Source organism: Jaculus jaculus, chromosome 13 (genome assembly GCF_020740685.1).
Source record: "Jaculus jaculus isolate mJacJac1 chromosome 13, mJacJac1.mat.Y.cur, whole genome shotgun sequence".
Taxonomy (NCBI): Eukaryota; Metazoa; Chordata; class Mammalia; order Rodentia; family Dipodidae; genus Jaculus; species Jaculus jaculus.
In genome coordinates this window covers 21856242-21881177 of record NC_059114.1, presented here as the reverse complement: position 1 = coordinate 21881177, position 24936 = coordinate 21856242, and the positions used below count along the sequence as shown (strand labels likewise).

Sequence of the window (24936 nt, the reverse complement as noted above, 5' to 3'; positions counted from 1 at the left end):
GAAAAAGTTTAAGAAGCTATGGTGTTAGTTCATTCCTAAAGGTCTGGTAAAAATTACCAGTGAATCCATCTGGGCCTAGACTTTTTTTAGTTGGGAGATTTTTGATAACTGCTTGGATCTCCATACTTATTATAGGTCTATTTAAGTGATTAATCTCATCTTGATTTAATTTAGGTAGGTCATATAAATCAAGGAAATCATTCATTTCTTTCAGATTTTCATACTTAGTGGAGTAATGTTTTTATAGTATGTTCTTATGATTTTTTGAATTTCTCTGATATATGTTGTGATGCTGCCTTTTTCACCTCTAATTTTATTAAGTTGTGTCTCTTCTCTCTTTCTTTTGGTCTGATTTGCTAAGGGTTTATCAATCTTGTTTATCCTTTCAAAGAATCAACTCTTTGTTTCATTGATTGTTCAGATTGCTTTTTTGGTTTCTATCTCATTCATTTCTGCTCTAATATTTATTATTTCTTCCCATCTACTGATTTTTTTTTGTTTGCCTTGTTCTTTTCCAAGGCTTTAAGGTGAAGCATTAGGTCGTTTACTTGTGACCTTTCTAATTTCTTTTTCTTTTTTCTTTTTGGTTTTTTGAGGTAGGGTCTCACTCTGGCTCAGGCTGACCTGGAATTCACTATGTAGTCTCAGGGTGGCCTCGAACTCTTGGAGATCCTCCTACCTCTGCCTTCCAAGTGCTGGGATTAAAGGCGTGCGCCACCACTCCTGGCTCTAATTTCTTAATATAGGCACTTAAAGCTATAAATTTCCCTCTTAGGACTTTGTGTCTCAAAGGTTTTGGTATGTTGTGGTCTTATTGACTCTATGAATTTTTTGATTTCCTTCTTGATTTATTCATTGACCCATTCATCATTTAGTATTGTTTTGTATCATTTGTATTGTTTAGTTTCCATGATTTTGTGTATGCTCTATAGCTTTTCTTACTATTGATTGTGGCCAGATAGAATTCAAGGAATTATTTCAATTTTCCTGTATTTTTTAAGATTTGCTTTGTGTCCTAATATATGATCTATTTTAGAGAATGTTCCATGTGCTGCTGAAAAGAATGTATATTCTACAGCATTTAGATGAAATGTCCTGTATATATCTGTTAGGTCTATTTCGTCTATGACCTCATTTAATCCAGATGCCTATTTTTTAAAATTTTTATTTATTTGAGAGTGACAGACAGAGAAAGAGGCAGATAGAGAGAGGGAATGGGTGTGCCAGGGCCTCCAGCCACTGCAAATGAACTCCAGATGCATGTGCCCCCTTGTGCATCTGGCTAACGTGGGTCCTTTGGCTTTGCATGCAAGCGCATTAACTGCTGAGTCATCCCTCCAGCCCTCTGTTTATTTTTTGCTGGGATGACCTGTCAATTGATGAGAGTGGGATGTTGAAGTCACCCTCTACCACTGTGTTTGGTGTTATTTGTGATCTTAGTTCTAATAGCATTTTCTTTTTGATGAAGTTGGGAGCCCCCATGTTCGGTGCATATATGGTTAGGATTGTAATGTCCTCTTGTTGGAGTGTGCCTTTAATTCATATAAAGTATAATATAAAGTGACCTTCCTTACCTTTCCAAAGTAATGGTGGTCTGAAGTCTACCTTGTCAGATATTAGGATCTTGCTTTTTTTCTAGGCCCATATACTTGAAACACCTTTTTCCAACCTTTCACCCTAAGATAGTGTCAATCCTTTGTAGAAAGATGAGTTTCTTGGAGGCAACAAGTTGAAGGATCTTTTGGTTGGGGCATTGAGGCCATTGATATTAAGAGATATTATTGAAAGGTGTATATTTAGTTTTGCCTTTTTTTGTAGTTCTTTTGGTTTTACCTTTGCTCTCTTGTATTAACTAGTATTTGAGTATGGTTTGTTTTTTCCCAGGTTCCTTATATGTGTGCTTTTCTTTCTCTTCAGCATGAAGGATTCTTTCAAGTATTTTCTGTAGAGCTGGTTTTGTCTTCAAATATTCCTTTAGCCTGATATTGTTGTGGAATGTCCTTATTTCTCCATCCATTTGAATGGATAGCTTTGCAGGATAAAGTAACCTTGGTTGACAGTTGTTATCTTTCAGAACTTGGAATACATCACTCCCAGCCTTTCTGGCTTTTAAAGTTTGTGTTGAGTAACCTGCTGTGATACTGATGGGCTTGTCCTCGTAGGTAACTTGATTTTTCTCTCTAACTGCTTTCAATGTTTTTTCTTTGGTTTGTATGTTTGGTAGTTTAATTATAATATGGCAAGGAGAGGTTCTTTCTAGGTTTTGTGTGGTTGGTGTTCTAAAGGATTCCTGTATCTGCATTGGCATCTCTTTCCCAATTTGGGGGTAATTTTCTTCTATGACTTTGTAGAAAATGCCTACTAAGCCTTTGAAGTGAAATTCTTCTCCTTTTACTAGACTCTGAATTCTTATGTTTGATCTTTTCATAGTATCCCAAATATCTTAAAATTCCCATTCACTTTCCTATTAGTTTGTTTTTCTCTTTGTTGGACTATATTAGATCTGCCACCTGGTCTTCTAGTTTAGATATTCTGTCCTCTCCTTCATCCATTCTACTGGTGAGATTTTCTACAGTTTGTTATTTCATTGACTGTGTTCTTCATTGCTAGTAATTCTGACTGGTTTTTCCTTATTATTTCTACCTCCTTGTGTATGTCTTATATTGACCTCTTTATTTCATTAAATTGGTTTCCTGTATCTTCTTTGATTCCTTTGATTTCCTCTTTGACTTCTTTGAGCATATTTATAATCATTCTTTCAAAATCTTTCTCAGGCATTTCTTCTAACTCATTCTCACTGGAGGTCATTTCTGATGCATCAATACTTTTTGGTGGATTTGTACTGTCTTGATTTTTGGTATTTCTTGTGTTATAATGTATATATTTTTGCATCTTAGAGTAATTTAATGCTTGGATTTTCTAGTTACTTCAGTATTATTAGATGTATCAATCAATCTGATGTTATATATCTTCAGGGTAGGAGCTTAAGGTGGTAGGTGTGGCTCTTAAGACTCTCAGAGTATCATCTACAAAGGTGACCCTAGATATTGGGTTTGCCTGCTATGAGAGTATTCAAGTAGGCTGAGTGGAACAAAATACAGACAGATTCTGAAATTTAACTAAACAATGTACACATTCAATGAAAAAACAGCACACAGTATTTATTATACAAGAGTAGGTATTATGATAACCAGATCCTCTAACAAAGTCTCAATCCCTTAGAGTGTGTGTTGCCCCTCACCCATAATCCCGTCAACTAGGAGGTTAAGATTTCTGGTCTGTTGAGGGTTCCAAGTCAGCTTGTGACCAAGACCCTTCCCTAATGAGCAACACAAGAGGAAATAAAACCACTATAAATCAGGAAGAAACAAATAACAAGCCCAAAATATATCTTATTAAAGAATGGCAAATCCGACCATCCGTCAGATTTAACATATAATTTATTCTGATATGGAAGGTGCAATTAGCACTTCTAATTCGAGCCTATATACCTGGCTTATTAGGTGGGTACTGACCTGGTGTAATCCCAGTTACCTTTTGGGATGATTTTGGTCTCAGCTATGCTGAGCTCCTGCTTGGGTCCCTCTTTGGTGTGCTGTGGGTTCAAGTAGGCTGGCTGGGTCACTGGATCTCTGCTCTGGTCGCTGGTGCTGGGTGCTGTGATCTCCCTTCCCCAGGTCTCTGGCGTTTGCTGGCGCTTGCGCTGGTGGTGGGGGAGGGGAGGCTGTAGATGGTGGCTCTAGTTCTCCCGCTGGTCCACATGATCCTCTACCTCGTGATCTGCTCCTCTGTAGTTCACTGCAGTCCTCCCTTCATGTTTCTTGAGTTTGCGAAGAGCTCCGGTATGAGTGGAAAATCCTCTCCCCTGGGTATTCCTGCGGCTCAAGCCGAGCCTTGCAGCTGTGGCCACCGCTGCTGGAGCCCCTCACCTTATTTTTTGGAGACAGAGTCTCTCACTGAACCTGGAATGCGCCAGTTTGGACACAGAGCCCCGAGGATCCTCCTATCTTTGCCTCCCCAGCGCTGGGATTCGAGGCAAGAGCTGTCATGTCTGGCTTTTCCAGGTCGTCATGCTGGTGTGGCAAGAACTTTACTGACAGGGTCATCTCCCGAGCACCAAGACCTCTGCTTCTCACTCCTTTGTGCCCAGCACACTCCAGGCACCGATGTCCCCAAGGTGGTCAGAGCGGACATGGGGCAGATAGTCTGCTGGAAGAGAGGGAGCCCCGAGGCTGTAATAAGTCCCCGCCATCATCATTATTCTATAATCTTGTGGGATAAGCTCTTTCCACCATGGGCTCCACGTTGGAGAAGAGAGCTGTGTCTCTCCAAGGTCACCTCTACGGCAAATGCCCTTGACTGAAAACTCTCCACCCAAGCCAATGTGGTGCTGCCCACTGTTCTTTCAGGGCACAGCACCATCTCCCCACTGCTCTCCGGCTTACACGACCTGGGGGGGACAGGAAGGACCACGACCACGAAGCAGCTCATTCTGAGAAGGTGACACTGAGCCCATGCACATAGGAGACAGAGACATAGTTTCAAAACCAATTTCTTTTTAAATTAATTTATCTATTTGAGAGAGACTGAAAGAGGGAGAGAGAGAGAATGGGCATGCCAGGGATTCTAGCCACTGCAAACTCCAGAAGGATGCCCCACCTTGTGCATCTGGCTTTACATGGGTTCTGGGGAATTGAACTTGGGTCCTTAGGCTTTGCAGGCAAGTGCCTTAACCGCTGAGCCATTTCTCCAGCACCCAAATCCCATTGTGATGCCTCCTGCTGTGTGACCTTGGACAAGCCAGTCACCCTCTCTGACACTCACGCTTCATATGAAAAACAAGACCGCTTTTGGAGTAGTGGAGGATTAGAGAACATATACTGTTTAGCCCAATACCAACAGCAATAACATTGACATCACATTTTGAGATCCAAGCACTAGTTAGCTATATGGTCTCACATATACCTCACCATAACCTGTTGATGTAAAGATTATTATGAAAAGAAACCCCAGCACAAAAGAGCTGGAGCAATTTACCTGAGGCAGAACAAGGCTTCCGTATCTGCACCCTACCCCACTGCCCACGCCATGACCTGAGCCAGGACAAGGCTTCAGTGTCTGCATGGTACCCCACTGCTCACGCCATGATCTGGCCCAGCCCCAATCATGCCTCTTTGCTGGTTTGGGACTTTTGCCTCCTAGTGCTTTTGCTAAGTGCCAACCCACAACCCTCCACCTCTTCTCCTTTCTTTCTTGGGTGGTGTTGCAGTCAGCTCACGTTGCTGGGATGAACTTCCAAACCAGACACGGTTTATGGGAGGAAGGGGTTTATTTGAAGCTTACTGATCCTGGGGACGTTCCCCAGATGGCGGGGGGAAGCTGGTCCCCTTTCACAGGGAGATGCAACCACACCGCCAGCGCTACAAGAAAGAGCAAAACCCGCAGCAAGGAGCCCGGAACCCCCAGCAGAGGTCAAGCACTCTGCACACCTTTAGGCTGGACATCAGATCTACCCCCAATAACGCCTTAGGACTGAACCCCAGGATCCGCCCCCTAGTGACACCTCCTCCAGCCAGGTAGTGGGAGAAAAGCTTTTGTAAAACACCTGAGTCTGCTGGAGGACGTGAATTCAAACTACCTCCGGTGGGGACCATCTTGACTCAGGCTGCTGGAGAAGCTGCATGCGATTCTCCACGACGCCAGCAGAGGGCGCCAGAGCCCCGCGGAGAGGCAAAGTTCAGTCCCGGGTTTTGGCTGAACTGCCAGAAAGACCCCGCAGGAGGCGGCGCCCGCTGCAGCGCCGGGGTCGGTATTTCTGCCGACAGGGATGGAGTGGAACCGCGAGGAAGCGGGGAAGCAGGAGGTCAGCACACGGATTGCGACAGCGTCTGATCCAGCTGCGGAACCGTGCCTTCTGGGTCCAAGGGTGGGTGGGTCCGCGGGCTGGAAGGTGCTGAGGGCGGGTGGGCGCACCCAGAGGTGGGCCAGGGCGAAGGGAGGCGAGAAGGGTGCGGAACTGCAGCGCCGAGCTCGTGGAGGCTGGGGAGTGCCCCTGACACAGCGGCCTCAGTCTAAGGAAAGTCGGTGCCACTGAAAGGATGCCACTGGTCTTGGGCGGGATGTGATTCTGGAATGGCCCCGTGGCCCTCAGGCCATCAGCTGCATTCGGAGAGGGGCGGCAGGCGGGGTGACGCCCACAGGGAAGGTGATGTGAGGACCGGGTGGTGCTGCTCTTCAGGACTGGAGGGATGGGGCAAGCCGAGGGAGCCCCTCCAGGCTCCAGGACAGGGGCATGGACCTGGGGGCTCTGTGTGGGGATGGGAGAATCAGCCAGGTCCTGGGAAAGGCACACTGGGGGGAATGTAGACATGGGTGAAGCCGCCTCTGGGCACCCCCTGTCCCCGGCTGTGGGCATGAGAATCAAAGGAGACGAGGCTCAGCAAAGCAAATGAAGAAACAGCACTTAGGCCCGGCATGGTGGCGCACGCCTTCAATCCCAGCACGGGGGAGGGAGGTCCCGTGTGAGTTCAAGGCCAGCCTGGGAGACCATAGTGAATTCCAGGTCACCCTGAGCTACAGCAAGACCCTATCTCAAAAATCAAAACCAAAAAAAGAGCAGAGAAGAGACCGGTTAGCCCAGAGATACCCAAGGACCCCACAGCGGCAGGCAGGACGGGCCGGGATTCTGGAAGGGGATGGGCGGCGCCCTCAAGGACGCTGCGCACCCGTCTTCTTGTTGCGCGGTTTCTGTTTGTTTCCGTGAGGGAGGGGCGGCGCATGCGCGAGCCTGTTGATGTCTTGGCCAGGCTGAGGCTTTTCTTGAGTTTGGAGCAAATTCTAATCAGTTCTGATGGAGGAGCGACCACCACTCCCTTCGCCTCTCCTCCACCCAGGGACGCTCTGAGGTCCTGGTGCGCTGGAGGAAGAGGTCTCACCCGCGGCCCACCTGCCTTCCTGGCTTGGGAGAGTCCCGAGGTTGAGGGCACTGTGCCTTCCTGTGCTGTGCCACCCTGCCTGTCTGGCATTATTTTCTCCCTTTCCCTTCATCAGAGTATGCCAGTGACCCTTTGGTCCTGTCCAAGTGTTCAGGAGAGAGAACAGGAGTGTGGGGACTTCATGGTGTCTCTCCAAATTCATACATTGGAGCCCTAACCCCCAGTGTGACGGTATTTGGAGACAGACACCTTGTGGGGGTAATTAGGGCTTACTTGAGGTTGGAAGGGTGGGTCCCCATCCAACAGGACCGGGGATCTCATAGGTGGGAGGTGCGTGTGGTGTCGCGTTCGTCCACCTGTGTGCACACCTCCTGAGCAAACCGGACCAAATCCGAGGGTTCCTGAAAGGTCCCACGCAGAGGTCTGGGCTTGGGGGTGGGGTGGGGAGGGTGGATGGGTGGAGCTCCTGGATGATGACATTAGGAGGTGATGGGTCTTGTGCCCTCATCAAACCGCAGCTCAATGGTGGGCGCAGGATTTGAACATGTGATTGGTCCACAGTGGTTCCCATCAGCGGCAGAACTTGGGTCCCGGGCTGTTGTGTGACTTTTTCTTTTAATTTGTATTTATTTATTTTAATTTAAAAATATTTTATTTATTGGAGAGACAGAAAGAGAGGGAAGTGCCAGGACCTCTAGCCACTGCAAACGAACTCCATCTGCATGTGCCATCTTGTGCCTCCAGCTTTATGTGGGTACCAGGGAATTGAACCCAGGTCCTTTTGGCGTTGCCCGCAAGTGCCTTAACCACTAAGTCATCCCTCCAGCCCCCCCCCCTCCCTCTGTGTGACTCTTGATGCATGGTTTCAAGGACATACAGGAACCTGCTTATGCCACCAGAGATACCAGTGAAGAGTAGAGGGGCCGTGGAGAGCTGGCAGGGGACAACCCCCCCCCCCGCGTGGGCGAGGCAGGTCTGACCCTGGGGACTGAGAGAGAAGATGCCCATTGTGGGCAGCCTCTGTGGATCCCTGAGTCACCATGGCCTGGCAGGACCTCACCTTGGGCGCGAACCACTGGTTCAGACAGGGCTCCGCATAGGGCTGTCAGCTTGGCATCGCGGACGCTCTGGGAAGGGTGGGCGGCTCCTTGGGGCTGTAAGATGCGCAGCGCCTGGGCCTCCACTGGTACCCAGGAGCACCTTGTAGCGGCCACGAGTGAAACTAGCCTCGACCTGTAATTCTAGGGGTGGGGGTGCCTTCCGGGCTGAGCTTGGCCGAGGTAAGACTGTCAGGACATCTTCGGTCTGGCGCAGGCCCCAGTCATTCTCTCCAGATGATGTCATGCAACAGTTTCCCATTTGTCAAGGATCAAGCAGAACCGTGTAGCCTTCTTGAGGAGCGTGTTGGACACAGCAATTCTCTGACCAAGTTGGGGCAAAAATGTAAAGTTGTCCTGGAAATTAATTTGAGAGTCACACTAGGGGACTGTCTGCAGGAAAAACCTCAACACACGGATGAAAGCTTGGGGTGGGTGTGTGAATCTCTGGATCCAGTGGGTTGGGGAGAGTGAGGAAAAGGTCACACGTTCTGTCCTGGTCAGAAAAGGGGAACTGGAGTGCCATGTCCTGGAGCTAGGCAGTGGCAGCGCCACCTGAGACGTTTTCTTGACAACATTCCATCATAGTCTGTACAATTCATGACGTCATAGCGTTGCTTTATGGTGTTATGCCTCTCTCACAAGCACAGCTCAAAGGTTTGTCCATTCGGACATTTGTTCTGGGCGTGGAGAGATGAACACTCGGCCATCAGAAGTGCTTGCTGAGGGCTGGAGAGATGGCTTAGCGGTTAAGGCGCTTGTCTGCGAAGCCTAAGGACCCAGGTTTGATTTCCCCAGGTCCCACGTTAGCCAGATGCACAAGTTGGCACATGCATCTGGAATTCATTTGTAGTGGCTAGAGGCCCTGGTGTGCCCATTTTTTCTCTCCCAAATAAATAAATAAAATTTATTTTAAAAAGTGCTCACTGAGCAATGCTGACAGCTGGAGTTCAGATCCCTAGAGCCACAGAAAGCTGGGTGCAGGCGTCTCTTACTTCTGCAATCCAACACTCCTGTGGTTGTGGGGGATAGAGTTCAGGGGCCAGGTGTTCTACCCAGTAGCCAAGCAACCTGTCTCAAACCAGGTGGAGGGTAAGGCCAACACTCTAAGGCTGCCTGGTGACTTCCACACATGTATATATACACACACACACATGCACACACCCCAAAATACTTAAATGAAAGATTTGTTTTGGGCTGGAGAGCTGGCTTAGCGGTCAAGGCGCACTTGCTTGCAAAGCCTGATGGTCTGTGTTCAATTTCCCCAATATGCACATAAAGCCAGACACACGAAGTGGCACATGCATCAGGAGTTCACTTGCAGTGGCAGGAGCCCCTGACATGCCCAATCTCTCTCTCTTTCTCCTTGCAAATAAATAAATAATAAACAGGTTTTTCTCTCTTTTTTTTTTTGCCCCAAGCATTTTTAGCAAGCAAGTGCCTTTAACCACTGAGATACCTCTCCAGCCCCTCTAGGCATTTTTATTTTATTTTTTTATGTATGAGAGAGGGAAGGAGAGAGAGAGAGAGAGAGAGAAAGAGAGAGAGAGAGAGAGAGAGAGAGAATACGAATGGGCATGCCAGGGCCTCTAGCCACCACAAATAAACTTTAGAATCATGTGCCACCATTTCCATCTGGCCTACATGAATGCTAGGGAATTGAACCTGAGTCCTTAGGTTTTACACGCTAGTGTCTTAACCGCTATGCCATCTCCCCAGTCTCCCTTTAGGCTTTTTTTTTTTTTTCCCCCAAGGTAGGGTCTCTCTGTAGCTCAGGCTGACCTGGAATTCACTATGTAGTCTCAGGGTGGCCCCCAACACTCAGTGATCCTCCTACCTCTGCCTCTTGAGTGCTGGGAATAAAGGCATGCGCCACCACACCTGGCTTCCCCTCTAGGCATTTTTAGTACGCAGCCCTAATTACCATCACACACTCAACTGAACTTCAAGAACTATTATCATGCCTGTTTCATAGATGAAGAAAACAAGGCCCCAAGAGGTCACACAGCTGGAAGGACGCTGAGCCAGCTTGAGCCCAGGGCTGTCTGATGTCGAGACTTGTACTTTTGCTCTCCATTTTCCTCTAAGCACAGCATGCTGGGGTGATCCCGAGGCCTGGACTGGGGTGAAGTGCCAAGCCTGGAGGGCATGAGAGAGACCAGCCCAGCCCAGCCCGCCTTCTTCCCATGCTGTCTCTGCCCTGGGGCTGTGGCTCCTTACACATACACAGCTGCCAGGGATCAAAGTCCCCTCCAAGATGTATTTGCTGCCAGGTCCAAACAGACGGGTGTCGCCATGTAGCTAAGACAAACATCAGGAGGACAGTGTACAAAAGCCAAGGGCCCTTTAAAGTCTTGGTGATTGATCTGGCCGCTTGGGTCTCATGCACTCAGGGGGGTTGGGGTGGGAGGGAGAGGGTGGGGAGACTCCAGGTCCAGGAACCTCAGAGCAGGACCATCAAGCACCAAAGGGGGCACCCCCTGATGGCCGCATTCATCTCTCTTGCTCCCCCATGGGGAAGATGGACTTTCCACTGTAGGAGCCAAAGGTCAACATGCGAATAAAAATAAAATTGCTCCTGTCTGCGGACGGAACCTGCCAATCACGTGGAACATTTCATTTGAATGGTGCCCGGAAGCCACTTGCCCTCCGGTGAGGACACAGAGCTAGCTGCCAGGGACTGAGCTCTGGTCACACCCGGCAAACACTGATTGATCAGGGTGGTGGACAATGCCAGGCATGGTGAGGCACAACTGTAATCCCAGTACTGGTGAGGCTGAGGCAGGAGGATAGCCAGTTGGAGGCCAGCCTGGGCTACAGAGTAAGTCCTGATCTCAAAAAAAAAAAAAAAAATTAAGATGACAGCAACTTAGTGACAGCCTACTAGTTGGTCCTCTGCTTGGGGGGTGGGGGACAAACAGATAAAAGATCCCTTGACGGGCTGGAGAGATGGCTTAGTGGTTAAGCGCTTGCCTGTGAAGCCTAAGGACCCCGGTTTGAGGCTCGGTTCCCCAGGTCCCACGTTAGCCAGATGCACAAGGGGGCGCACGCGTCTGGAGTTCGTTTGCAGAGGCTGGAAGCCCTGGCGCACCCATTCTCTCTCTCTCCCTCTATCTGTCTTTCTCTCTGTCTGTCACTCTCAAATAAATAAATAAATAAAAATTTAAAAAAAAAAAAAAAAAAGATCCCTTGTCACGCAGGTGGGATGGGGCGAGGTCAGAGCCACCGGAGCCGATGTCTGATGTCCGGTCACTGTGGGTGGCGGGAGCAGCTGCAGGTTGGCGATGTCCCTCTGAGTGGGTCCGAGCCGCTTGTGGTGGGTCCTGACCTGCTTCCTGTCCTCCCTGGTGGTCGACCTGGGACTCACTGTCCCAGATGTGTGGGGAGAGGCCCAGGGGGACGGATGAGCGCGAGGCTGCAGGGAAGGGAGAGAGGGGGGCTCTGGACGGCGTGAGTGGGTGCGGGGCGGGCGTGGAGGGCTGAGGTGTGAGGTGTGAGGTGTGCTGGGGGTCATGCAGGACAACAGAGGGACCCACGAGAACGTAAACTGGGGGCCTGGGTCTCGTCAGAGCAGAACCTTGGCCTTGCTGGGTTTTTTGTTGTTGTTTTTTCGAGGTAGGCTCTCACTCTAGCCCAGGCTGACCTGGAAGTCACTATGTAGTCTCAGGGTGGCCTCGAACTCAAGACAATCCTCTTACCTCTGCTTTCCAAGTGCTGGGATTAAAGGCGTGTGCCACCATTCTTGGCAGTTACTGGGGTTTTGTTTTCCCATGAGAAACGGGGCAAGGGAATGACCTTGGCTGGCCTCAAACTCCCCAATCCTCCTGCCTCAGTCTCTGGGGTGCTGGCTGAGACACAACGCCCAGTAAGTTTTAGACTGTTGACTCGCTTTGGCTGTGGTAAGTTGTATCCTTGCCCAAGAAAAGTTTCTCAAGTATCAATTTTTTTTTTTTTCCTGGACAAGGTCTGAAGCATCCCAAGTGGGTCTAGACCAATTCTCCTGCCTCTATGTTATAATTGCTGGGATTATAGGGTTTGCCATCACAACCAGTTTATAAAGTGTTCTATATTGAGCCCAGGACTTAGTCAAGCAGCCTACCAACTGAGCCCTTTCTATCCTCCCCTCCCCTCCCCTCCCCTCCCCTCTTTCCCTTACTTTTTTCCATTCAAACATTTATTTTAGAAAAATAGAGAGAATAGCTGGGTGTGGTGGCACATGCCTTTAATCCCAGCACTCTCCAGGCAGAGGTAGGAGGATTGCCATGAGTCTGACTACCCTGAGACTACATAATTCCAGTTCTGCCTGAGCTAGAGTGAGATCCTACCTCAAAAAAGAAAAGGGAGAGAGAGAGAGAATAAATGGGTGTGCCAGGGCCTCCTACCACAAACTCTAGACACATGCACCACTTTGTATATCTGGCTTTTTAGGTGAGTACTAGGGAGCTGAAGCCAGCCAACAGAACATTTTTCAAAACAAAGGAGCCTGGCATGGGGGTGCCCACCTCTAATCCCAGCACTTGGGAGACAGAAGTAGGAGGGTCACCTTGAGTTTGAGGCCACTCTGAGAGTGCCAGTTTAGCCTGGGCTAGAGAGAGCCTACTTCAAAAAACCAAACCAAACTAAACCAGACCAAAAAAAAAAAAAAAAAAAAAAAAAAAAAAAAAAAAAAAAGGGCTGGTGCTTGCTTGCAAAGCCTACTGACCCAGTTTTGATTCCCCAGTTCCCATGTAAAGCTAGATGCACAAAATGGTGCATGCCTGGAGTTTGTAGTGGTAGGAGGTCCTGACGTGCCCATGCATACTCCCTCTGTAAATAAATATTGAAAATCAGCCTCAAATATTTAAAAATGGGGTGTGTTGGTGTAAGCCCATGTCCATGTGTGGAGGTCAGATGACACTTTGGAAGGGAAGGAGGGAGAGAGAGAGAGAGAGAAAGTGAGAGCAAGAGCAAGAGAGAGAGCAAGAGAGAGGGAGAAAATGGGCATGCCTGGGCCCCCAACCATTGCAAACGAACTCCAGATGCATGTGCTGTTTTGTAAATTTGGCTTCACGTGGGTCCTGGAGAATCAAACCCAGGTCATTAGGCTTTACAGGCAAGGCCTTACCTGCTGAGCCCTCTCTCCAGCCTCTCTACCTTCGTTTTGAGTCAGGGTCTTCCTTGTCTTTGCTGCCGCACGTGAGCTAGTCTAACTGGCCCACAGCTTCCAGACTCTCCCAGCTCTTTCTTGCATCACTGAGGCTTGGGATTTTATAGTCATGCACTATCTGGCATCCAGCTCTACATGGGTGCCAGGGGATTGAACTTGGGTCAGCCAGCTTGCAAGTAAGCACCCTAAAACACAGAGCCATTTCTCCAGTCACTTTTCTTTCAGACAGGGTCTCACTAGCTATATCAGGCTGGACTCAAACTCAGTCCTCCTGCCTCCTGCTGGGATTATAGGCATGAGCCACCACACCCACAAGTTTTAAACTCTGTTTTTTTTTTAATTTTTGTTTTGTTCATTATTTATTTATTTATTTGAGAGTGCCACAGAGAGAGAGAGAGAAAGAGACAGAGAGAGAAAGAGACAGAAATAGATAGAGAGAGAGAGAGAGAAAGAGACAGAGAGAAAGAGACAGAGACAGAGAGAAAGAAAGAGACAGAGAGAGAGAGAGAGAGAGAGATTGAGAACAGGCGTGCCAGGGCTTCCAGCCACTGTAAACGAACTCCAGATGTGTGCACCCACTTGTGCATCTGGCTAACATGGGACCTGGGGAACCGAGCCTCGACCTGGGGTCCTTAGGCTTCACAGGCAAGCGCTTAACCGCTAAGCCATCTCTCCAGCCCAAGTTTTAAACTCTTAATCATGTTTTTTTTTTTTTTGTTTGTCTTAACCACAGCTCTTGTCTTGGGGACTGAAGACAGATACTGCTCACAGGAATTTTACAACTTTTTAAATGTTATTTTTTATTTTATTTGCAAACAGAGAGGGGGGGGAGGGAGGGAGGGGAAGAAAGGAGACAGGGAGTAGGGGTACAGAAGGGTCTCTAGCCACTGCCAACAAATTCCAGATGTGTGCATCTGGCTCACGTGGGTACTGGGGTCCTTTGGCTTCACAGGCAAGTGCCTTAATTGCCAAGCCATCTCTCCAGCCCAGCATCATTTTTTTTTCTTTTAAATATATATACCTGATGGACTTGATATTTGGTGTCTCTGAGACAGGCCTGGATGATAGCATGTAGCTCTCACTGTAGTTCAGGGTGGGGGTGAAGGAGAGTCTATATTTGCCACATCCTGCCTGCCTTCTCCACACACCAGGCTAGGTGCAGGGAAACCTTTATCGGTTCATTGGAGAAAAATTCCTGCCAGTTTCTAGTGTCAACACTTCTTCTGTGGCCAGTTTCCATCATCCGATGTCCCTTGATAGGAAGCTGGGGAGAGATAGGGAGTCTCTACTAGATAACATTCCTACTTGCTGGAAGCAAATAACATGCAGGACATAGGAAGTGAGGTTTGAATTTTTATATAAATGTGTGTGTGTGTGTGTGTGTGTGTGTGTGTGTGTGTGTAAGCATGTGCATGTTCTGATGTGGTGCCCAGAGTGGGTGTCTGTGGAGGCTGGGGGGACGAGAATGTTGGGTGTCCCCTCCGTCGCTCACCTGCCTGGCCTGTCTTTCTTGAGGAGTTTCCTACTGATTCTTTTTTTTTTTTTCTTATTTCTATGAATGTTCTGCTGGGTAGCTAGCCTTTTTTAAAAATGTTTTATTAACATTTTCCATGATTACAAAATATATCCCATGGTAATTCCCTCCCTCCCCACCCCCACACTTTCCCATTTGAAATTCCATTCTCCATCATATTACCTCCCCATTACAATCATTGTAATTACATATATACAATATCAACCTATTAAGTATCCTCCTCCCTTCCTTTCTCTTCCCTTTATGTCTCCTTTTTAACTTACTGGCCTCTGCTACTAAGTATTTTCATTCTCATGCAGACCTGCTGATTCTTGTAAGCCTCACTGACTCCTGGTCTCTGCTCCCCACAGGACTGGGGTTACAGACCTGTGGGGTCATGCCAGCTGTTGACATGGGTGCTGGAGGGACTTGAACTCAGGTGGTCTCAGTCCCCCATGCTTGTGCGGGAAGCATACTTTGATGCTGAGCTATGCCTTCGGCCCATTATTTGATTTTATTTTTATTTTTTGGTTTTTCGAGGTAGGGTCTCACTCCAGGCTGACCTGGAACTCACTATGTAGTCTCAGGGTGGCCTTGAACTCATAGTGATCCTCCTACCTCTGCCTCCTGGGTGCTGGGATTAAAGGTGTGTGCCACCACGCCTGACTCCAGCCCATTAAATGAAAGTTATCAACTGTCAGTGTGTTTCTGTAGTTGTCGGCGGTGCTGGGACAGGATGTGCAAGTGTTCCAGACAGGGTGGCCCAGGCTGGTCTCTCTATGTAGCCAAGAGTGACTGTAAACTCCTGATCCTCCAGCTTCCGCTATCCCAAGTGTTGGGAACCACACTATGCCTTTTTTTTTTTTTTTTTTTTTTTTTTTGCTTTTGGGAGGTAGAGTCTCACTCTAGCTCAGGCTGACCTGGAATTCACTATGGAGTCTCAGGGTGGCCTTGAACTCATTGTGATCCTCCTACCTCTGCCTCCTGAGTGCTGGGATTAAAGATATGTGCCACCATGCCCAGCCCTTACTTTCTTTTCAAATAAAAAAAAATCCCACAATTTTTATTTATTTGCCAGGGAAAGGGGGAGGGGAGACAGAATGGACACACCAAGACCTCTTGCCATTGGAAACAAACTCTAGATGCATGTGCCACTTTTTTATGTCTTGCTTTGTATATTTATTTATTTAAGAGAGAGCAAGAAAGAGGGAGAAAGAGGTAGATAGAAAGAATTGGCACACCAAGGACCTCCACTCAGTGCAGGGGAACTCCAGACGCATGCACCACCTTGTGCACCTGGCTTTACGTGGGTACTATGGAACCAAACCCTGGTCCCTTGGCTTTGCAGGTAAGTGCCTTAACTGCTAAGCCATCTTTCCACTCCAGATATTTATTTTTTGTTTATTTTTATTTATTTATTTGAGAGCAACAGAGAGAGAGAGAGAGAGAGAGAGAGAGAGAGAGAGAGAGAGAGAGAGAGTGTGGGGGGAGAGAGAATGGGCGCGCCAGGGCTTCCAGCCACTGCAAACGAACTCCAGACACGTGCGCCCCCTTGTGCATCTGGCTAACGTGGGTCTTGGGGAATTGAGCCTTGAACCGAGGTCCTTAGGCTTCACAGGCAAGCACTTAACTGCTAAGCCATATCTCCAGCCCTCCACTTCAGTATATATACATATATATTATTTGAGAGAAAGAGGCAGAGAGAGAGAGAGAGAGAGAGAGAGAGAGAGAGAGGGATCTTTTAATGATAGCCATCTTCAACAGTGCTCTGGGAATTCCGGCACACTCACTGGTCAGGCTGGTCTGAGCCAACCCAAGCCCAGCGCAGTCCCAGGCTCTTGGCCTGGTAACTGACTTGCGTGTAGGGAGGTTGCTGGGAAGGCTGGACCTAACCTCTGCACAGAGCTGGGCACAGACCACCCCAAAGACCACCGCCACCGTCCTGGGAAGTCCAAGGCTGCAGTCGTCAGGGCGGTTGGTGCCTCATTCACAGAAGTGTCCACGTGAGGTTGCCACCTGCCCATCAGCTGGCATGTGCCCGGCGCCCTGTGTTTCAGCCTCCCATCACTGACCTCCCTCGAGGGAGGAAGGACTCGAGGGCGCAGGGTTTCCCAGTGCTCTGTGCCTCCTGCCCGCCCCAGGTGCTTGGGCTGAAGAGCATCATGGAAGCGTGTGCCAGGGGAGCTCCCAGACCTCATTACAGCAGGAAGTATGGAAGAGATGCCGAAGTAGAGGAGAGGAGACGCAGGAAGGGCCTTGAACAAGATACCCCCAAGGCCCTGCTCCCAGTGACTGGCTTCCACGAGCTAGAGCCGCCTCCTAACGTTCCCACAGCCTCCCAAACTAGCACCAGCAGTGGGGACCCTGCATTCAAAGTGTGACCCTCTGTTGGCCTGCAGGGGGTCGGATGCTTTTCTTAGACAAGCCACAGCACCATCTATGTCTTTTCTTTCTGTTTATGTAGTTATGATTAAGAAAATTATACCCAAGCATTCAGACTATTTTATATTTTGCTTGAAAGTTAAAATCATTACAAAACTAGATATCAATTTTCCAAAGTAGAGATAAGCCTTTCTTTGGTATCCAATAAATTATATATATATATATATATATATATATATATATATATATATATATGAGATATATATGGATGTATATATTTGAGAATATGCCCTTAAATTATGTTGAATCATTGAATGGGAGTGGGAGGAGAAATCTTTTCCTCCTAGACAGTATTTTGAGACAGATCTCATGTAGCCCAGCCAGCCTTGAACTCATGGTCTTCCTGCCTCCACATCCCAAGGACTGAGAGTATAGGTGTGTGCTATCTTTTTGTTTTCTCTCTCTCTCTCTCTCTCTTTTTTGTGGTGTTGATGGTCAAACCAGAGCTTTTTTAAAAATATTGCTTTTAATCTAGTTGTTTTTCAAATTTTTTATTAACAACTTACATGATTATAAAAAATATCCCATGGTAATACCCTCCCTCCCCGCACTTTCCCCTTTGAAACTCCACTCTCCATCATATCCCCTCCCCATCTCAGTCAGTCTCTTTTATTTTGATGTCATGATCTTTTCCTCCTCTTATGATGGTCTTGTGTAGGTAGTGTCAGGCACTGTGAGGTCATGGATATCCAGGCCATTTTGCGTCTGGAGGGAGCACGTTGTAAAGAGTCCTACTCTTCCTTTGGCTCTTACATTCTTTCTGCCGCCTCTTCTGCATTAGACTCTGAGCCTTGGAAGGAGTGATGTAGATATTGCAGTGCTGAGCACTCCGGTCAGTTCTTTCCAGCACCATGATACCTTCTGAGTCACTCCAAGGTCACTGCAAACCAGGGCTTTTCTATGCCACCGAGTTACATTAACAGCCTCGGCAGTCACTATGTAGCACAGGGTGGCTCTGAAACCATATTGTCCAGCCTCAGTCTCCCTAGTGCTGGGATTACAGATTACAGGTGTTTGTCACCATGTCCAGCCATTATGCTCCATTTAACTACTTGTAAACAAATATCGCAGTTCCTTAGGACCTACAAGAGGAGGCTGGGGGAGCCCATGGCAGAGTCATGTGCATCATGGGATTGTCGCTTTGAGCAGGCACCTGGGCACCTTGCATTTGGCTCAATTGGCTTCTTGACTCCTGAGTCGGGACCTAGGGCCAGCACTCCCTGAGCTTCTCAGACAGCACCCTTCTAGGCTCCCGGGTCAGGGAAGCGCCCCGCCCCTGCCCAGCCAGGCTCAATACCCAGTCCCTCAACGTGTCTGTCCAATCTGCCTCCCACATCCATAATCCAGAGCTCTGGGGAGGGTCCGGGCAACAGCTGCCTTTGATCAGCCCAACATCTGGGCTGACTGGTGATCAAAGATGAGAAACCTGTGACGGCTGAGACTTGGCGAAGACCCAGCCTGGCTTAATGCGTGCTGGGGGAGGGGAAGGGGAAGGGGAGTGGGAGGCGATTGGAGGGAAGGGGATGTGGGGCCTGGAGCAAGCCACTGAACTACATGATGGGAAGTGTTTCTACACGAAGGGTTAGAAACATGGACTACTGTGATCTCTACGGCCTGTGCCTCAGTTTCCTTTTCTGTAAGATGGGGATCATGTGGCAAAAGAACTAAGAAATGTAAAGTGGGGCTGGAGAGATGGCTCTGCGGTTAAGGCGCTTGCCTGCAAAGCCTAACGACCAGAGTTTGATTCCCCAGTACCCACGTAAAACCAGATGCACAAAATGGTGCATGCATCTGGAGTTCGTTTGCAGCAGCTAGAGGCCCTGGCACACCCATTCTCTCTCTACCCATCTCTCTTCACTTTGTCTCTCTGCTTGCGAACAAAAATTTAAAAGAAAAAAAAGAAGAAATGTAAAGTGCTTAGAGCAGCGCCCCCTGCTGATGCTATGCAGTTACTGCTATGCTTCCTCCTCCAGCTTTCTGAAAGCTTTAGTTAGGGTCCAGTGCTTTGGAAGCCTGCACTCTGGGCTTCAGTTTCACCAGCAGTAAGTGGAGACCCAGCATAGGAACCTGCAACCAGGCAGAGATCATGTCTTTCTGTTTGACAGGTGAGAGATGGGGTCTGCAAACGGGAGGTCATACAAGGAGGAACGGTGCTCTCTGGACATGGCTCCAAATAGAGACCTGAGCTCTTGCTTTTGTAAACGGAGGCTCAAGATAAGACCCCTGGGATTTTGATACACACCAAGAATGGGCTTGACCACATTTTTGTACTGGTCAAAGTGGCCTTATGGTTCCAGGCTTCCCCCATTTCAAGACGGTGCGGACCTTGTCTGGAGAGAGTCTCCAAGTGCCATGACAGACTGTTGTGGCACTGAGAAGTTTTGACCTGGTCACAGCTGCCCTGGAACTGGGGTGGGGACTTATCATAGCAGGAGAAGTAGAAGGGTGGGTGTGAGCCCACAGGAGCTAGGGACACTGGGCACCAATGAAAAGAACCCTCTGATTGTGTGGCCTGAGCCTGGCTGTCACGGTAGTCACCGTCCCCAACTTGTGACCACGTAGGTGAAATTTCACTCCCCAAATATTCATATGTTGAAGTCCAAAGTGCCAGTGCCTCAACATGTGGCTTCATTTGGAAATGGAGGTTGTGGCGGGTGTCATGTGTCGAGGTGAACAATTTACCCCATTCTAGAGTGTGGCGAGCAATCAATTTAGCATGACGGGTGTCTTTATAAAAAGGGAAAATCAGGGGGCTGCAGAGATGGCTTTGAAGTTTAGGTGCTTGCTTGCATAGCCTGCTGACCTGGGTTCAGTTCCTTAGGACCCACATAAAGCCAGATGCACAAAGTGGCACACGTATCTGGAATTCATTTGCAGTGGCTGAAGGCCCCAACTTGCCCATACTCTCTCTCCGCCTCCCTCTGTCTTTCTGCTTTCAGATAAATAAGTAAAATATTCAAAAGAGGGAAATCAGGGCTGGAGAGATGGCTTAGCAGTTCAGGTACATGCCTATAAAGCCAAAGGACCCAGGTCCAATTCCCCAGTACCCATATAAGCCAGATACACAAGGTAGTGCATGCATCTGGAGTTCCTTTGCAGTGGCTGGAGGCCCTGGCACACCCATTCTCTCCCTCTTTCTGCCTCTTTCGCTCTCTCAAATAAATAAAATAAAAATTAAAAATGACGTGTGTAATGAAGCCGTAGGAACTTTAAAAAGGGGGGGTGTGGGAATCGGGTCACAGACAGGCACAAATCAAGGGACACACAGGATGGCCTACAGGAGTCTTGGGCTGACTTGCTTCGCAGCCTCCAAAAGGCACCTGTTACTTTTCTCACCGCTGTGACGGGACAAGGACTTACGGTTTCAGGGATACCAGCTCCGTCTGTGGCGGCGGGAGTGTGGCATAACTTGTTCGCGTCTTGCTGGATCAGGAAGCCTGGAGCAAGAACAGGGTTGTGACTCAAAGCTCCCCCACCCCGGAGCCACTTAAGCCAAAGGTCCTGCAGCCTCTTTCAACATCGCCACCTGCTGGGCACCAGTGGTCCAAACACGTGGCCTGTCACACAGTTCATAGTCCCTCTTCAAGAACCTTGAGATGGTTATTGAAGTCGTGCAAACCATCCAATCCAGTCTGTTGTAAAGCAGCTTTCACAGCCCACACACCTCTGTCGGCAAGATCAGCGGCCCTGAAGACAGGAATTCCTTTCTTAGCATCTGTTTAGTGTCCTGGTTCCCCCAGAAAAATCTAGAGGAACAACAGATCCCACTGCCAACATCCACGTCTTCACAAACTTTAGACAGATCCTTTCAAAGTGCCCGCACACCCTCAAGCCCATCCAGGACTTAAGGAACATTCTGGACCTGGTTCCTTCCTAAAGAGATGGACAATGGGAGTGGAGCTGCCTCTGAACTGATGCTGTCCACTGGGTTTCTGTACAGATGGTCTATTTTTAAAATTTAATTTATTTATGAGAGAGAGAGAGAGAATGAATGGGTGTGCCAGGGCCTCTGGCCACTGCAAATGAACTCCAGATGCATGTGCCACCTTGTGCATCTGGCTTATGTGGGTACTGGGGAATCAAATCTGGGTCTTTAGACTTAATAGACAAATACATTAACTGCTAGGCCATCTTTCCAGCCTTTTTGTTTTTGTTTGGTCTTTCAAGGTAGGGTCTCACTCTGGCTCAGGCTGACCTGGAATTCACTATGTAGTCTAGAACTCTCAGCGATCCTCCTACCTCTGCCTCCCGAGTGCTGGGATTAAAGGCGTGCGCCACTGTGCCCGGCCCAGCCTTTTTTTTGTGTGTGTGTGTGTGTGGTAGGGTCTCACACTAGCCCAGGATGACCTGGAACTCACAGCAATCCTCCTACCTCAGCCTCCTGAGTGCTGGGATTAAAGGCGTGCACCATCATGCCTGGCCAGAGGTTCGTTCTGTGAGCAGTCTTCGTAGACATTAACTCATGAGTAGGGAGAAAAGCCCGTGACCTTCTATGATGCAAGGGCAGGTAGGGCCGGGATTTCATAGGAATATATGGCCAACCAGGGCACAGTAGGGCTGTGGCGCACAGTAGGTGCTCGTCCGTGCTTGCTCCTGCCTGCTCATGGACAGGATCCAGCACTGTGCAGATCACAGAAAAGCCCCTCGAGGCTCTTCATTTGAGCGGATTGCCTGGGTGTCTGGCAGATTCGCATGGCCGAGGCTCCACGCAGACTCCCTTTTCTCGCTTATGTGGGAAGGACACCCGTGGCTTCGTGCCTCTCTGTCCCTGGCTGTCTTTGCAGGTTGGCTGGCTCTATCAGCCAGGCCAGTGCTGAGGGCTCTGGGGATGGCACAAAAGCTGGCATCACTCTGGGGTCACCTCAGCCACCAAGGGACTGTGAAAGCCCTGGCTTAGCCTGGCGAGGGCCAGCGGGGACGAGCGCATGGTGGCACTTACCTGCAGAATGAGCTGCAGACCAGGCTGGAGCCAAGGCCTCCCCATCTTCTCTCCCCCTGCTTCCTCCTGGCTGCATCTGTCATTATCCCTCTCAGAAAACCCCATGACAGCTTCTGCTTCCCAAACCTGTCTCCCGAACATCCCAAGTGACTTCTCTGATACCCCAGGCTGTCTTCTGCAGCCCTGGCCCAGGCACGGCTTGTGTGGCCCAGGGTGGGGGAGAGCTGAATGTTAGGAGGTGGGTGAGCCTCTTTCATCAGTGGATACAGTGACCACATAGGCGACGTCATCCTGAATTAGGGTGGCCCATCTTTTGACATTTGCTACTATCCTGGCATTGCAGGACATGGAATCCTAGACTTCTGCCCACTAGAGGTCAGCACCATTCCTCCAGCTGTGACAACCAAAAAACATCTGGAGACTTTGCCTATGTCCTCTGATGGCATGTGTGCGTGTGTGGTGGGTGGGGAAAACCATGTCAAAGCAGTGCCCAAGAGTCCTCTGGGCAAGGCTGGGGGTGGGCATGAGTGGCTTGATTCAGCAGAGGTTAGTTCCTCATAGAAGGTCGTAGGCCCTATGGAGCACTCACTGGTCTCAGATCAAGAGTGTGTGGCTGGGATACAGGGACGCAGGAATGGGGGTGTCAGTCAGCTACAGCCTTCATTGACCATGTTCATGGAGGTTGGTGTTGTGTTCAGCAGGTCAACAGGAGAATGGAACAAATTTTTAGCAACTCAGTCACCAATTCCCTTGAAATACTTAGGGTGAAACAGAGGTGTGCATGTGCGCATTTTTATGTGTGTGTAGTTTGGATGACCAACTGATCATGTTCCACAAGATGCAAGATTCACTTTGTGGGCATCAGGTGGTGGGTCCCCCTTACTGGAAAGTAGCTCCCACCTGCTTCTAAAGTGATGAAGGACTGGCTGACGCAGGGCAGGAACTACCCAAGCTTTCCCCTGACGGGATTCAGGAGGTGGTGACAGGGCGGCAGTTTGGAGGAAGGGGACACGATGGGGAGCGCGTCACAGTCCCCAGTGGCCGCAGACCCGGCCCTAGTGCGTCCGCTTCCTTCTCTGGAGGTGCATGAATCTCGGCTGCCAGCTCTTCCCATTTCCCATCGTCCTCTCCCCCAGTCTCTGTGTCAAAACAGAGCCTGCCTTCCATCCTGAAACTTCCCATTTCCAGATCACCACGGGCCTGCCCCTCCCCAGGCCATCCCACCCTGGCTTCCTCCTCTACTGGGATGGGAGATCAGTGGCCGTTTAGTTTTCATGTACGTGTATGTGGTGTATGTGTATGCATGTGGACATGTGTTTATGTCCATGTGCATGTACAAGCTAGAGACTGAGATCAGTGGTCTTCCTCAGTCACTTTCTACTTTATTTAAAAAAATGTTGTGGGGGGGGTGAATATGAATGGGTGTGCCGGGGCCTTTAGCCCACTGCAAACGAACTCCATTTGCATGTGACACCTTTGTACTTGGCTTTGTGTGTACTGGGGATTTGTACCTGGGTCATTAGGCTTTGAGGCAAGTGCCTTCCCCACCCCGAGCCATTTCTCTGGCTCTCCGCTTTAGCCAAATCTGTGAGCTCCAGGTTCAGTGAGAGACCCTGACTCAAAAAAAAAAAAAGTTTTCCAGCAAGCCCAGGGATCCTCCTGTCTCTGCCCGCCCCAGTGCCACCACGCCTGGCACTCGCATGGGCGCTAGGGATCTGAACTCAGGTTTTCTGCCTGTGTGCTAAGTGTTTCACTGACTGGGCCATTGTCCCAGCCTCCAAACACCCTTCTTGTCACACAGTCAAGACCCTCCTCGCTCACTTTGCCAACACACACAGTCTCCACCTTTCCTCCTGAGCCCAGCGCCTGGCTGTCCAGGAGACAATGACCCACTTGTGAGATGGCCCTTCCTAGGGTGGTCCTCTGGCATCTCTGAGAGATGACCTGCCCTGCCCTGGCTTGGCTAGCCCCATCCAGAGCTGGCCAGCCTGCCCAGACTCTCGGTGGCTCCCACTCAGGGGAGGCTCCCCCACTCAGCTCAGCTCAGGGCAACGAGTTTTCTTGGAAGCATTTGACGATGGTTTGTCAAAAGCCTTATTCTACCTCTTTTCCACATAAACACTTCATACAGCAATCTTACAGTCAAGGACATGTGTCCGAGTTGGAGACTGCTCAAGCATAGGCAGACTGGTGGGTCGTTGATTTTCTCTTTCTGCTGGATTCTTTGCTTTAGAAACTTAGGATCCATTTGGTCCTCTGGTCTTGATTTTTAGTAATTATTATTTTTTCCAAAATGCGTTTGTGATCTCTGGAGCCTGGGAATATCCCAGTTTAACCCCTCTCCATCCTGTCCCTGTAAGTCTGTCTACAGGTCACAGTCAGAACCTGCAGATAGAATTTGCAAAGGAGTCTGTCATAGACATCTCCACAGTGCTGGGATGAGCATCAACCAACCACAGTGTTAAGGGAGGGAGGGAGGGAGGGTTTATTTCCAGCTTATAGGTCTGGGGGAAGCTCCATTGGTGGCAGAAGAAGCTGGCTCCCATTCATAAACCTAAGCAGAGAGAGAAAACCCACCACCAGCCAGCAAACACCAAAAAGCAGCAAGCAAGAGCTGGCAGCAAGGAAGAGCCCAGAGCTCAGACCTGTCTGCACCTTTGGGCTGGAATTCAGATCCACCCCCAAATGCACCGTAGGGCTGGACCCCAGGATCCACCCCCAAGTGACACCTCCTCCAGCCAGGCAGCTGGAGATCCAAGTTACAAACTTAATAAAAATAAAATGCACATGGGGCTAGAGAGATGGCTTAGCAGTTAAGTCACTTGCCTGTGAAGCCTAAGGACCCAGGTTCAAGTCCCTAGAGC

At 49.1% G+C, this 24936-nt stretch overlaps 1 protein-coding gene across 1 annotated transcript; it reads right to left on the bottom strand.

Moving 5' to 3' along the window:
- Nucleotides 1-5509: 5509 nt before the first annotated feature.
- On the bottom strand, nt 5510-23239 carry LOC123453237. Its single transcript, XM_045132113.1, has 5 exons — nt 23122-23239; nt 20494-20570; nt 7996-8176; nt 6647-6747; nt 5510-6307 (listed from the first exon to the last, which is right to left on the bottom strand). Exons 1-5 carry the CDS (start codon nt 23237-23239, stop codon nt 5738-5740), a joined length of 1047 nt encoding a protein of 348 aa, XP_044988048.1. The 3' UTR covers nt 5510-5737.
- Nucleotides 23240-24936: the final 1697 nt, after the last annotated feature.